This window comes from Podarcis filfolensis, assembly GCF_964270895.1.
Source record: "Podarcis filfolensis genome assembly, chromosome: 3".
In the NCBI taxonomy this organism is placed as follows: Eukaryota; Metazoa; Chordata; class Lepidosauria; order Squamata; family Lacertidae; genus Podarcis; species Podarcis filfolensis.
In genome coordinates this window covers 75,070,271-75,086,162 of record NC_139606.1, presented here as the reverse complement: position 1 = coordinate 75,086,162, position 15,892 = coordinate 75,070,271, and the positions used below count along the sequence as shown (strand labels likewise).

Here is a 15,892-nt window from a genome sequence, read left to right as displayed (position 1 = left end):
CCAACAATACTGCTGGGACAAAGCCTATCCTGCCAAATAAAACCCCTAAATCAGACTCTAGTATGATCCTATTTAACAAAAGCCTAGGTGAACAACAATGCTTTGCCTAGCTTCTGAAAGTTGACAATGACAGTGCCAGACATGTTTCCCTGGAAAAAGCATTCTACAAGTGGCGATAACACTGGACAAGCCCATTTTTAAATGATTTTTATTGAGTTTTGCTTTACATACATACACAGAAAAATTCTTGCCTTGCCACCTACCACACCTCTTGTGGTAGGGGAGAAGGACCTCTGATGGATCTGGGTAGGTTCTGATGGAGAGATGCAGTCCTTAAGATATTGGGGTCCCAAACTGACAGCCAATGCAGTTGGACTAGAACTGTGTTGTATGCTTTGACCACCTGCTTCCAGTCAACAATTGGCCGCTGAATTCTGCACTAGCTGTAGTTTCTGAATGCTTTTCAAAGGAAGCCCCAAGTATAACGTGTTGCAACCATCAGAGGTTTGCTGAGAGGTTAACAGCGTCTTTATAGCAGAGGTTGGCAGGTTGTAGGCAACAAGTGAGGGTAAGATGCAATATGGAACACTGAAGCCTAGTCCCATTCCTCCATTGCAACTTCTAAGCTCCCCCTGCAGCACATCCAATTGGAGATTTCACCAGCCGTTGTGCACATGCCTGTTTAAACCTGTTTTCACAATCATAAAGACTCACTAGGAAATTGGTTACAGAATCATAGCCTTTTAAGAATTGTAAGGCACCTTGGAGATCTTATAGTCCTACTGCCTGCTCAGTGCAATCTGCATGATTGCAGATGACACACCATTATGTCCCTTGCTGCAATTTGGTGACACTGGTAGCATGTTTTCATTACTGGCTAAACTACAGGCATTCACAACAGCAATAGGACGAAGAACCACTCTGACGGCAAGCACCCAGTTTTGTACATTTGGACTCGTGCATGTGAAAAAACACATATATTTAGGGTCTTAGTGGGGAAGGCATGGGGTGGGGGGAAGACCAGATAGAGAAACTTGGGAGGACTGCATTGGGACCCTGTCCCTGCAGTCCCCCACCCCAATATGTAAGATTTAAAGACACCATAATCTCACACTGAAATTACGCCATGGCCTAATTTGATATGTGCACATTGCATGGTTAGTCGTACTTGTGTTAGGCAAAATAATAGTAATTCAGGATTTCCCATGTATCTTTTAGAACGGAAATGCACATGTATATACTTTTGCATTTTCAAAGTGAAGGAAGTACGGGACTTTGGACCTTCATCCCCATCAACCTTACTGAAGACATTCTCTGTAAAAAACCCAATACTTCATTTGTAGTTCCGGTTAGAAAGTGAGGCCATCTGTGTCCCATATAATACCCCAAACTGCTTTAAACAACAATATACACTAATTAGGTTGGATTATGTATCTGAATTGCATTCCACTGTGATGCTATGATCCACTGCACTTAAATTGTGTTAATCTGTATGTAAAATAGACATTTTATGTTCACATCTGGAAACATTTAAATAGGGTTGTATCCTATAAAGTCTTTTTGCTGGTGCTGGAACTTCCACTTGTGTAACAGAACTTCCTCCCTCCAATCCCCGTGTGCTTCCCAAATCTGTTTTGGGGAGTTCCCTTGACCCTATGGAGCATATTAGAGTGCGCAGTGAGAGAAGAGGGAGGGGAAATCTCATGGTGGGAACAAGTCCTGGTGGGAACAGGATGACTTGGATACAATCCACAGTTCTTGAGCTATACCACTAAAAGCAGTCAATTTTTCCCATGCGTTTTATTACATATCATTCCAGAACATGATTTTTGGAAGCATCTATATCTCGAGAGTAGGGAATAGGTGATAACCTGCAGCAATACATAGTCTGTGTGTCCAAAATTTGTTAAATTACTAACAGTGCCATCCAATATATATCTACTCAGAATATTTTTATACCCACTGAATTAAATGGGATCTATTCTCTAGAGAGTGGGTATAAAACTGCAGCCTGGTGGAACTCTTTACTGTATGTTTTGATATAGTTATTTGAAACATCCCAACCAGCATTCTGTGCAAACTTACTTTATATTAACAGCATTAATGCGAATCTCACAAGAAACCTCTAAATTTCAGTTGTTAAGAGATTATAGTTACCTTGTTCTGAACGTATCTAGTCTTACAAGTTTGTCATAATACATGTCAGTGCATGCATGCTCAAACTTCAAGCAGACACATTTGGGCAGCTCAAACTGGTGCATTATTAATTTCTACAGAACTATGCTTGAGAGTGGCTTGTGCATTGGTTCATATGCTGCCTCCTCTTCTACTCTGCTGGACATGTAGATGTATGGTGCAGGGGTGACCGAAAGCTAAGTTTGGGGTGCACAATCCCAATTTTGTTCATTTATGCATGTTTTGGGTGTTCTTGGCAACACCTGCAAGTGTCTTGCACCCAGAGCACACTGCTGAGGTGTCTTACAGATGCAACTCCCCTGGAGTTTTGGATTCATGATGTGGGATGGCCCGAGCTTATCATGATGCATAAATCCCCTGTTGTGTATTGAATTCTAATCTTAAGATTGTAAACATGCAGGGAGGTTCTCAGTTCTATATTCTATACAGCCTCTTATTACGCCCCCCCCCCCAAGCACTTAAGAATGAATGAACATGTGGAGCCTGCAACAAGTGGAATCTGTTGCAGTGGAAAGTGTTGCTGTCTAGGGTTCCAGCCGTGCCTTCTTCTCAAACACCCCATTCCCTGTCCCATTCATTTCCCACAAGTCAGCCAGCATCCTGTGGCTACTGTCCATGCTCAGAGCTTTATTGAGTCCCATTTTTATATTTTGGCAAGCCATGGGATTTCCCCAAGCTGGCTGATAATGCCTTTCTTCAGCATGGGTGATGACATTTTACTGGACAGGGATCCACACTCAGAAAATGAGGTTGCTATTAACATACAGGATTACAGGCAACCTCCCATTTACACACCTTCAATATGTGCACAGCTGTGCATATGTGTATTGGACTGAACCTGGAAGTGACCAAAAAACATCACAAAAAGGGATGGGGGTGGAATGGGGTGTTTGCAGGCTTTTCCGATGGCATTTCAAATATACACTATTTCACTTAAACGTGCGGTGCCTTGGAACATAACCCTTGCATAAATGGGGAGTTGCCTGTATTATAATTTGTTACCTGCACTCAGATTGTTAACGTTGATCATACCAACCAAGCTACAGAACATAAAAGCAGACTTTGTGATCTTCAGAGTTATGCAAACTTCTGACACAATGTTGCCTTATGATGCATGTCCTTTTACAAATATCCATGCCAACAGTATATAAACTAAATGCAAAAAATGACTAAACATCAGTTTTTCTGCTCTCTCCAAGCAAGTGGTCATTTCCGTTGTAAACATTCTTAGGGATTAGGATGTAGGAAGATAGGCATGAAGGATTAAACTAATATTTTGTTAGTACTCAGCTATAACAGAGACAAGGCAGGTCAAATTCCAGCAACGAGAGCTGGTGTAAGAGTAAAGCCGATCTCCATAGGAGAAATTGCTGTAGGTTCTCAAGTCTGTCTAGATGAAAGTAACAACTTTACACCCTTGCCTATTGCTTTAAATCATAGGATGTTTTCAGAAGAGTCATTTGTAAGGTGCAACATTAAAACAAACTGCCACGTTTGATAGTTATCTCACATACTAATCCAACTTTTCCACTCAGCTAAAGAACTTATCGATTGAAACGTCCTGTAGAAATGAATTTCCCCAATTCAGTAGAGCTAATAAGTAATAATGTGCTGCAAATGTTGCCCTTTTTTGTAATATCAGTGGATTGACATTGAAGAAATACATATAATCTCCAGTAAAAGGAATTCATATTATTGATAAATCTTCCAAAGGTATTCTGTGGGTATATTCAGATGACCCATTTTATCACCACATAGTGACTTCTTGCAATTGCCATTCACTAGATTCATATGGGAAGGCTGCAAACCCATGCTTACAGAAGCCAAACTCTAAAACAAAATTTACTCCTTGGCCCTGTGGTCTTTAAGCAAGGTGACTCCCCACTGGCTATCAACATCAACAGGTCATTGTACAGGGCAAAACTGGTTGCCTTGACTCCATGCTTTTTAGTTCAAGTAGTAAACAGATAAGCTAAACTTGAACAAACACAATATGCAGTCCCACCACACGCATTGCAATGCACAGTGATGCACTAAAACATAATGGAATTATTCTTCCTGATTTCACACTTGCGAAGACTGTAACCCTATGCACACCTTCATGGGAGTAAGCTCATGTGAGACTTGCTTTTGTGTAAACTTGCAGAGGATGGGGCTGTATATCTCTTACAAAAACTATGAGCAACATACTCTCACCAAATGTATTTTGGTCAATAAACAGTGACATGGGATGGGGGAACCTCCGATTGACTCCGAGGTCTTCAAACAGCAGTAACAGAATTTCCAGCAGATGAGTGTTAAGCAGCACTCATCAGTGTTAAATACAACAAAGCAAGCTAAGTGGGTTTTAGAGACAACAGGAGGGAAATTCTAGCAGAACCTTCTGTCCATATTACTAGACACAAAGCCAAGCAGTAAAGTCTAGGGAGAGAAATGGCTTCATTTTATCACTATCCATTTTAAGCCATATTTTTAACTCCATTATTCTCTAGATAATACCCAAGATACTCTGCTTAATTCTTGCTATCAAGTACACTGAGCCCCTCTCTGCTATGCAGAACTTTGGATCTATTTCCAGTGGTGCTAATGCATTTCTTTTCTACATTGGTCTGAACATGTCCAGATAAGTCTATTTTTCCGAACACATTCAGCTCCTCCACTCTTAGCGCCGTATTAGCACAGCAAGAAGGGAAGCCATGGAATGATAGCAGGGCTTTTAAAACTAGAAATTGGACTCTCTTCAACTGATTTAACTTATGACCTTCTCAGCTGTTGGATCAAGTTCTTCTAATAGGCATTTAGCCAAGGCATAAAGTAAAATGTGAGGGGAGGCAACTTGCTTTGCAGTCAATCTGTGCATGCTTAGCAGTCTGTAAGAAAGATTCTCCCGTGACATTTGTCAGATTAAAGCCACTAAGACTAATAAAGTTAGCGATCTACTCTTTTAAGCATTAGAATGTATAAATTCTGTGGATTGTACAGCAACCCAGCAACTCAAAACAGCCTGGTATCAAACAGAGAAGAGACTCTTCCAAGAGAGGCAGGCAGAGAACAGCTTTCTAGTCTCCATGCCATTACCTACATGGTAGTAGAACGTGATACCGCTATGTGGTGAGCACCAAAACTTTCATTATTTATGTATAAAGTATCTGTGGACCTGCAGTGTGTTTGTAACTGAATAAAAAGCATTCTTCAGGGTAAGACTGAAAATTGGATGGATTATATTCATTTACTTACAGAAGCAGAGCACAAGTCAGAAGTTGGATTACTGAAGCAAGAGGAGATGTCTGTTCCAAACCATGTTTTAAAGCTTATCTTGAGAGTGCACAAAACAGTTTTCTTAAGCTTTGTAAGTTTTTGTCTTTGTCAGATGGAAAGGCTACCAAACCTTCTAGATACTCAATGAATTCTTTACCATTTTAAAGACGGACATGTTCTTAGTTAACATAAAGATTTTATTGCAAAAAAAATTTAAAAAGTGTACAAAAAGTTCATTCTTTAGAAATGGTCTTTCTAAAATTCAGAATTCTCTCAGGTCTGCCTATAGACATAAAGTTCGTAATTTGCTTTAAGTACAAATTCTAAGTACGGTTTGCATGTTAAGTGTTCAAGTTCATCTGCTTGCATTAAGTCTTTTACCCCAGGTAGATATTCGCTGAGCTGAATTCCTAAAACAGAAAGAAGTTATTAGCTACTGTAAACTGCAGACGTTGAGTGATCATTGAAATGCGTACCTACATTTCAGAATAACTTGTCTAGGCCCAAGATACAGTGATAATTTTTCCAAGCACTATCATCAATGGGTAAGTTTTATTTTCAAACCACATTTGGCAAATCCCTTCTGCCCTTAGCAAACCATGCCTTATTTTCAATTTTGCCTGCTGTGTTTATATCTTGACTACTAATGATATTAATGCCATTTGATGTAAATATATGTAAGCAGAGAACTCACAAAAACTTATTTCTGAGCATATTTCACACAATATCTACCTTCTTTGAACAGCTTTTGTAGAATTTTCACAAATATGCTGTCTTTAGATGCTTCAATTGGATCATCTTTGCCTTCTGAACTACACCAACTGTAACCAAAAAATAAAAGTTAGTACAAATAGAATATATATTTTAAAAAACAAATATATACAGTATTAAATCAGAATCCCCAGTGTCACTTTGTGTGTATTTTGATTATTTGTGTATCCTTTACTCAATTTCACATCTTTCAAGGCCGTACAGTATTAAGAATGCTAAAATGTATACGCTACTTGACAAAGATTAAAGTAAAAAATAATAATTATATGTGCCTCACTATGAATAATTTATTTTTTTACAACTAATAAGCTACACTTCCAAACACTGCAGGATATATACATAGAGGTGTTAGTACTGGGCTGTCCCCTGTAGTGGGATTAGCAAACAATTTTTCAGAGTGACCTATGCCACAGAAAGAGACTTATCAAGTATTAGAAATGGTGTGCAACCAGCTTTTTATTTCAATATACCTTCCGATTCGGTGTTGTTGCATTATGCAAACAGCATCCATGCTCCAAAACATTGTCAACGGAGGAAATGTCCTATTAGCACATTAACTCGACTATCAGCCTTAATTTGCCCTATGAGCAGGTTTTCAGAAGTGTCTCATTTGCAGGATGCTGGACCAAGAGAACTCTGAAATCATGTTTAGAGTTCCATTTCAATACAATCAATAAATCCATTTAGCATGTCTTTCAGTAATGCATTTTTTAAAGCATTGTCAAAACCTTTGCATAAGGAAGACCTTCCTTAATTTCCCTTGCCACTACCATTTACTTTAAGAATTTCCTAGGCAGGTGAAAATGGATGCGTTAAACAACTATGCATGCTTGGAAAAGGATCTATTTCCCTACAACTTCCTTTGCATTTCTATTCGCTACTTCACCTTCATCAGGAGGGCACAAAATGTAAGAGAGAAACACAGTCCACTACCATATAAGGAAGTCACCAAGTGTTCCCCACAAGCCTCAGGGTACTACCCAAGAATTCAGTTGCCATATATAGCTATGAAGCAGGGATGCATAAAGGATTATGCACAATTATGCACATTCCTGAAGAACAGGTAGTTCAAAGTGTCCAATGCAATGATTTGAAGATGCATCAAAACTCAAGATGACATATTCTCATGAATAAGGATTATTCTTGCATAGCTATTTTATCTAAAGCTCAATCAATTGGGCATATCTATTGAAATGCTAAACATGCTATTCAAATGAAGATCAGTTTCCAACAAATGTTTCGGCTGCCAACTTGGATATCAAACCTTGACAGATTTATATTTAACTTTGTTCGCTCAGAGTTTATATACTATTTGTGCATAGTGATCCCTGTTCAGTGAATCCTTAAATTGTTCTTAGTATAGTAGGAGAAATAATTAACTCCAAAATCCTAAACATTCCATGAAGCTAGAGAGAACTGACTTCTGAGTAAACCTGCACAGACTGGGCTTCAAAGGGGTTCACAGATTTCTTTAGTGTTCGGAATAAGTGTACCTCAGATATTCACTCAAATGTCTGAAGGTAGAAACAGCAGCTTACTCTTGCAAAGACTTAGGGGTTTAGCCAGCTAAGCAAGTTTGAAACACAGTGTTGATTTATTCCATCATTTATGCTTTAGAGACTATTGTTTTAGAAGCTGACTAGTTTTTGAAAATTAAAAGGTGGGATATGGGGGTATTCATTTGTCATAGGGGCTGTCCGGAACAACCTGCAAACAGGCATGTTCTAAACACCTTCTGACACAAATACCAAAACACACACCTTCAACTGTCTCTTGATTTAGAGCCAATAACGTTTAGTTCAAATGCTATTGTAACTGCAGGCAATTCCTTAAATGGAACATGTAGAATAGGCCACACACAGCCTCCTGGGCCACTCCATTTGGCCCACTGACCTCTCCTCCCATGCCCTGCCCACACTATAGCACCATTTTCCCACTACTTGGTTGTTTCTGCCAACCAGCTAAGTAGTGATGTGTGGCAGGTCATGAAACCCAAGTTCTCACCCCTGGTGCCCAAGTGATCAGTGATGGCTGAGTTGCGAGAAAAAGGGGCCTGCTGCCGAGGGAGAAATAAATCTCTCTATCGGAAGCCTGCTGTGTTTCCATGTTGTGCCCTTAGAGAAAGAAGCCTATTTCAAAGCATGTAGTATGGAACACAAGCAAGCTGTCAATGGAGAAAGATATTTGACCCCACCCACTACTGGCTTGTGGTTCCTCCAGATTCCCCCATGATGGAAAGTGGCTCTAGGGCTGGGAAAGGTTTACTACCCATGATGTAGCATATTATCATGAAGAAAATGCAATCAACGATCATCTGAAGTGTAAAAGAAATGTACCATTGCTGTGCCGTTGGCCAGAGAACCAAAAAAAGCTGGCTTGGCATAATAGTTAAGAGATTCTAGTTGCCCACAGTTCAAGTCTCATCCCTGCCAAAACCTGTTGGGTATCCTTAGGTAATCTTAATTTAGCCCCCCATCTGTAACAGGAGGGGAATTATTAGCTTCTCTGAGGGCTACTGAGGATGACCAGGTTCACACATCATATTAAACTATGGTTTACTGTGAATGTGTAGTGTGCACTTGCATACTACTGAAGTTGCAGTCTTTCTGCTTCCTGCTGGGAAACAAACTATGGCCTGGCTTGTCACCTTGTCCAAACCCAGGCTGATGGTTTGTTCACCCCAACCAACCAGGAGTAGTAAAACGTAAGGACAAAATTTGTTTGGAGAGACACAAATCATGAGCCTACACAGACAACCTATTATGGATGTGTTTTCAATAGAGAACAGTTCTGTCTAAAGTGCATCTTCCCCGTAGCTATACAACCTGCTAGTATAATTTGAGAGGCACCACACCCCATATTAACTTGCCAGTTCTTTATCATCATTTGCCAAGACCCTTTGACATGCACCTCCTCAATTAGACGTAAGATCATCAAGGGACAGTCTTGGCATTCTTTGCAGTGATGCCCTGGTTGTGGAATGCTCTCCCTTAAGAATTTTGCCTGGCACCCACACTGCTATGATTTACTGATTTAACCAATAATATTGTAGTCACTTAAAAGTTTTATCTGCTATCTTGTTTTTGCACTTTAAAAAATATTTTATGCTGTACACCAGGGGTGGGCAGAAGGTAGCCCAGAATTTTCTGGTAGATCTCTGGATGATCTGCAATAGATCAGCAAGGATTTTTGACTCCAACCTGTTTAACAATAACACAACAAAATAACCCCCTGGGGGGGAAAAACTTGGTAACTAGGAATAGATTTTTGTATGGAAAGATTGTGAGCTCAGCCTCACTTCTAATACTCAAATCCCTGTCCTCAACAGCTGCTTAGAGGCAATGTGTTCTTCAATTCTAAGCTCATGTCTTTTACACCTTGTTCCGGTCGGTGGATCTCAGGGTTCCAGTAACACACAAAGTAGATCCTGCAAGCCTCAAGTCTGCCCTCCCCTGCTGTACAACACCCTGAAATCTGATATGATGAAGTGTGACATAAATATGTTTCGAAGAAAATATTCAATCTGGTACAAGCAGCTGGGAAAACTACAAATTTTAACAGAATATTAAGTGTACTAACAAGTTTTTATACAATGGCTACAGAAAAAAGGGAGATAGGAAGAAGGACCACTTAATCAGCTCTTCTATTTGAGTTCTATTTTTCTCCTCTCCCTAACTGTTTCCATTCAAGCTGGTTTGATTGTTATAAAATAGTTGTTGTAAATTAAAGACCCGAGTTTGCTTATTTTCCCCTTCCTCTGTCATCACATTTTCCTTTTGTGTTATGTCTTTTAGACTGTAAGCCTACATGTAGGACCTGTCTTTGTTATTGAGTTTATGTGAGCTGCATTCTTTACAGCCAAAAAGTGGGGACAAAAATGCTTTAAACAAACAAATAAATAGCTTGCTTACCTATCTCTTAAAAGAGCTTTGCAAAGTATTTTAAGTTTAAGATCATTTATGTCCACTTCCTCATCCTTCATTCAAAGGGAAAAAAGAAAGAAAATAAATATTAAATTGCATTGGAGATTTTAGAGAAACACACATTATGCATTGTGATTATATCCAAATTCAATAGTTCACAAGCTAAAAACATGACCAGAAGTAAGAAAGAGGGACAATTTTCAAGGGTATGGGCCAGAAAATAGCTTTTTGAAGTATGTCTGAAAATGGATTATGACTTGACGGGGAAAGGAGGGGAATCTACATAAAAAAGACTTCATTTATGCCTTTTATTTATTAAAATATGCCTTTTATTCCAGCATAGCCAAGCATATAGAGACTTTGCACAAGAGTCTCTTAAGAAGAAGAATAAAAAACGTTTTTCCTCTTGGCCACAGACAGAAATACCAGACTGGGAAAACTGTGGCAGGATGAAGAGGGCAAGCAAGAAGATGCAAAGCCATGTGCTTTCTAAACAAGAACAGATCAGAAAGAACAATGGGACCTTCAGAGAGGTTCTCAGTTTTGCATGACCCACAATGTCCATACAGATATGTAATCATACATGTAAGCTCCTTTAAGGTGATCAGTATATTATTGTGCTTAGGGAAATGAGCAGACCTGGTCTGATGCCACAGAATGTGACCCAGAGCACTTAACAGTTTGCAGTTCAGTTTTTGTGAGAGGGAAAGTGTCAATTTGGCTGGGATCAAGTGATACAGAATGGGTCAGAAATATTTTAATAGAAATATTAATAAAATAAAACCTAACACAGGGGCAGGCGGAGGACTGAGAAGAGGTCCTGGGACATTGCTATATCATGAATCTAGATCCCGACAAGGATACCAGTTGGGGTAGCGACATCAATAACTAAAAAGAAGGTGGGTGGGAAATGATCAATTTCCCATTCTGATATGAACTGATATTTGACTGATGGCATCACTAAAACTGAGTCACAGTCTTCAGTTTCAGTTTTTATGTTTTCACAGGTTTAGCCCTCCATTATTGTTTTAAAAGATGGCCAATAAGTCACGCAGTTGGTATTAGATGGGACTTGAGTATTTTGGTAGCTGAGAAATAAGAGGTTATGTTTGTTTATTTTTTTACAGATGGGGGAGGGGACTTCAGTTAGACTGAAAAACATCCTGGTTCAGAGATCACCAAAACTCATTCATTTTCATACCTCATCAATATACTCCAGCAGATCGAGTGCCTTCTTGAAGTCATATTCATTAGCCCTTCTGTTCTCAGGGGATATGTACAACTATTGTATGAAAGATGGAAGGACAACATTATTTTTAGACTCCAAAACAGTGTGACTGATCTTGTTAAGAACTCCTTGTGGGAAGACCACCCTGGATTCTAACTCATGTGACTGTTGACTGAAATATGCCTTCATTCAGCTGTAGGCATTTTTATAGTAAGGAAGAGAGTCGGGGTTTTAGAAAGGCATTCCACCAATATTACAATGGAAAGATTACACTGCCTATAAGGTTGCTATATGATAGGCTCAAATTTACAAACCATTTAAGGCTTTGACATTCCTAGCCTATTGTGGTAGGAACATAGTTCCACAAATAAGTACTCTGTTATAGAAGAGCTCAGTGGCAAAGCATCTGTTTGGGCTGCAGGAGGCTCGAGGTCCAATCTCAGCATTTCCAGGCAGGGCTGGGAAAGACTTCTGTCTGAAAGCAACACTGAGCTAGATGGACCAAGGGTAAAATTCAGTACAAGACAGCTTCCTATGTGCAAAAAATAAAAATAAAAAATCATCTGCAATATTCTGGAAAGATAAATACCTGCAAAGGAGACATGCTTATTTACTTTAATAGAGTAAGCCCTCAACTGACATGGGGGTTACGTTCTAGGGATCACACCTAAAGCCAAAATTGCTTATAATCACAAAACATTGGGTGCAATGGTGGGTGGGATTGCCAAAGACTCCCCCCCCCGACACCTGTCCCCTTTCTATTTATTATTATTATTTGCCAAGAACATAAAGCTGGATGTACACAAGCTAAATGTCTGTAAGTTGTGGGACTGTATGAAATAAGATCCAAAAGTATGGTTGCGGTCACACAAGTTAAGCTATGGTTCAGCACAATGAGCAGCTTTGTTCAGATTATAGCTGTTTCTTTTTTAAAAAAAAAAATAATTCCTAAACTTGAATGACACCAGGGCAGAAAGGAAAGGCCTTGCTGATAGAAGAAATTAAAAGCAGGGTCTGGCAGTGATCCAGGCTGGAAGATTATTAGGGGGCATCAGAGCTGCCTGGCTTTAGCACAGCTGTTAAATAAACTCCTCCTCCCTTTCTGCTTACAGAGACTTCTTCTGTAATACCATTGTAATGCCTAAACACCAAAACATTTGGACTCCTGTTTGCCTCCCAGGATGGACTTCGTGGAATGCGGAGGCAGAAAAGGAAAAAAGCCCTTATATATGTAATACTTTTACTAGGGGTTTTCATTCATAAAAACATATGCAGACAATTTGCCACACCTTCTGGTTTCCTTCATTCAAGGGACTAAAAAGTGTATTTACCAAGAAACTTGTTTATAAGCTTAGGTCAATGGTGTCCCAGTCTCCGACTATCATCAAGAAAGTGTAAGTGGATTTGCTGAACATTCTTAGTCACAGATCTTGCCACAAAGCAAGCACAGATTAGTGCTCTAATAACCCATGAACTCTATGTGTATAATCAAAATCCACTGCATAAGGCATCTGGATATGGTGGCAGAGGACAATGTCTATGTAAGAGTACAGCCAACTCATCTGAAACAGGATACGTTCCTGGTATTTGAGGCACAAAATAATTTAACCCAAACACCACCATTCATCCAAGGAGCTGAGAGCATTATACATGGTTTTCTCCCCATTTTATCACAGCAAACCTATGAGGTGTGTTAGCACTGAAGATGAACTCTTTTGACTCAAACTGCACAGCAGACTCCCTACCAAAATTTCCTCAATTTATTTTGATTGTGTTGGCGAGGTCACTAAGATTTGTAATACAAAGGAGTCAGGACAGACTCAGGGCAGCTTCACTGGGCTGTATCTAATAGTGACTCTGTGGCACCAGAAAGCACTTCTACTCAAGCAAGGCAGGGCACTCAGTATCTATCACATGAATTTTCTAGCCCTCCCTCACTCCCTCCCTGGGGTTCCAGCACACGGGCCAATCTGGGCCTGCCAGGGGGTCCAATTTGAGCCAAGAGCCCATTTTCTCCAAACCATGCCCATCAACTGACATCACTAGTGATGTCAGCTGATAGACAGGACCTTCTTGGACAGCCCACCGCCACTGATTCCTTCAATCTCTAAAAAAGCTCAGCCCTGAGCAGGCAGTGAAAGCTGCAGACAAGTTTTTTCCTTCATTGCTGCACGATGGAGCAGTCCCTGCCAGAGCTGATGTCTGCTTTATGGAGACATCGGCTCTGAAAGACTGCTCCATCACACAGCGATGAAGAAAGACTGCTGCAAAGAGCACTGTAAGCACAAGTGATTTTGACCGGTGAGCGTGGCAATTCACCCGTCAATTGTGATGCCACAGTGATGCCATGGGGCTACCGAGTTGTCTGCTGGGGTCAGGGGATCAAGGCATGACCCATTTTCATCCAGTCATTTTACCCAATATTATTCAGGAACACAAAACCACATTAGAGAAGAGTCTTTCGACAGAGTAGCTCAGAAATTCAATACCGGTAGGACACTTAATAATATATACCTCAATCAGCTGTGGAGCACTTAACACTGGCATTTCATTGAGATTAAATTTTTTCTCATCCAGCAGCTGCTCAGGTAGAGTCTCTTGGTGTAGCAGAAAACGCTCTTGTTCAGTAATTTCTTGTATACATGAAATAAAAAGCATAGCACAAATGACTATAATTCCTGAGTACAAAGAAAGTATTAACAAAAAAAAAATTTTTTTTTTCCTTCCAGTAGCACCTTAAAGAACAACTAAGTTAGTTCTTGGTATGAGCTTTCGTGTGCATGCACACTTCTTCAGATACACTGAAACAGAAGTTGCCAGATCCTTCTATATAGTGAGAAGGTGGGGAGGGGTATTACTCAGAAGGGTGGTGGGAATGGGTGGTTGGCAGATAGCTGTGATGAGCCTGTTGACGACTCTTAACGACTGCAATAGGTTAAGAGTCGTCAACAGGCTCATCACAGCTATCTGCTAACCACCCATTCCCACCACCCTTCTGAGTAATACCCCTCCCCACCTTCTCACTATATAGAAGGATCTGGCAACTTCTGTTTCAGTGTATCTGAAGAAGTGTGCATGCACACGAAAGCTCATACCAAGAACTAACTTAGTTGGTCTTTAAGGTGCTACTGGAAAGGGAAAAAAAATTTTTTTTTGTTTTGACTATGGCAGACCAACACGGCTACCTATCTGTAAAAGAAAGTATTATTTACCTAATTATGAATATTCCATCACGCTCAAGGTTTTCAGTGAGCCTGAAGACCAGTAACTCTACCTACACCTGTTTAGTAGCCAGACAGACCACTTGCTACAAATTCCCTTCGCTTCTTGGCAAACAACTGGATGGCTGGTTGGAGGGAGGATTTTGACAAGAAGCTTTTATTTTCTGACCTCTAGCATAGAACATAAAGGCCACCACCCCCACCCCTAAAAGTGGTGGGAAGTCTACCTACAAGATCCCAAGGGAGGGAATTCTGTCCATGTATTCAGAAAGACTTGTAAATGACAGCCCTTGCCATGTGCTACCTCCCAAGTTATTGATAATCATGTTGAAAGCAGGCAGCAAAAATGACACGTTTTCATGATAGCGGACCTGCTCCCCCCCCACATTTTTGCATCAAAGTTCTATGGAAAATTCCTTAATATCCTAGTGATCATTCTCAATGTTGTTTAAAAAGCAAATATACACATTATAGTTACATTACAAGGTGGTGTCATCTACTAGCTAAGCATCATCACCCACTGAATTAACCCCTTACTTCAAGTGCTGCACACCTTACTGGAGCAACATCAGAAAGATGGAAAACTTTTACATTCCAACCACAACAGTAATTGTTCATAGATACCTGTATTAATTTGTTGTGTGTGGCAGCCAAGAATTTCAGTGGGGAACTGACAAACTGCTTTGGAAACTAAAGCTCTGTCATTGCTGTCTCAAGCACCATACTGCTGGGATCACAACTGACCTTGCAGATCTAATAAATTAAGGGGTATCTCCATATAAAGAAAACTTACTTTAAACTTTACAATGGAAAAAATAGTACCTTCAATTTTCTCATTCTGCATCACTTCTGATACATCAGAAGCCAGTAGAGACAGTTTACACAAGCCAAGAAGAGTTTTCTTCTTTGCAAAGTACCGAGTTTCAGTATTTGCTAAATTCTGCAGTGTTCGGTTAGCCTAACATTGACAAAAAATACTCTTAATATTTCAAGTGACATAAAGCTCAACATGTAAGTTTATTTACACACACACACATAACAGGGACATTAGTAATTTGCATGATGATTATATATTGTTATTATTTCATAAACATGTTCAAATTCTGATATGGCCAAGGAGAATTTTCTTCTACAGTGAACAATTTTATATAACTCTGAGAATAACAACATGCAAAAGGCAAGATAGGGAAGATGTTAAACAGCTGCACTACAGGACACACGTTAAAAGTCACTGAAAATAGAAATGGTATCAAAGCAAGTCTATTATGAAGAAATGATATTTTAGGAATACATTG

The 15,892-nt window shown here is 39.8% G+C and overlaps 1 protein-coding gene and 1 long non-coding RNA gene across 7 annotated transcripts in view; one reads left to right on the top strand and one right to left on the bottom strand.

Moving 5' to 3' along the window:
* Positions 1-4,218: 4,218 nt before the first annotated feature.
* Positions 4,219-6,365, top strand: LOC310759195. The gene is made up of 2 exons (XR_014546253.1): positions 4,219-5,307; positions 5,436-6,365. It is a non-coding gene; the product is annotated as an uncharacterized lncRNA (long non-coding RNA).
* NUP133 (nucleoporin 133) overlaps positions 5,634-15,892 on the bottom strand; it is a 29,631-nt gene continuing 19,372 nt past the window's right edge. For 2 of the 6 annotated variants that reach the window (XR_014546223.1, XR_014546225.1), the window contains exons 21-27: positions 15,420-15,555; positions 13,891-14,009; positions 11,350-11,430; positions 9,048-10,201; positions 8,184-8,701; positions 6,187-8,142; positions 5,634-5,864 (exon numbers count right to left, since the gene is read on the bottom strand). Coding sequence is in view for 2 of the 6 variants with exons in the window: in XM_083606006.1 (XP_083462132.1) it covers positions 5,728-5,864; positions 6,187-6,275; positions 10,137-10,201; positions 11,350-11,430; positions 13,891-14,009; positions 15,420-15,555 (627 nt within the window). In the remaining 4 variants the exon portion in view is untranslated. Of the gene's footprint in view, positions 5,865-6,186; positions 8,861-8,914; positions 10,202-11,349; positions 11,431-13,890; positions 14,010-15,419; positions 15,556-15,892 lie in introns of all 6 variants that reach the window. The other 4 variants (XR_014546222.1, XR_014546224.1, XM_083606006.1 and 1 more) reach the window with 2 other exon arrangements.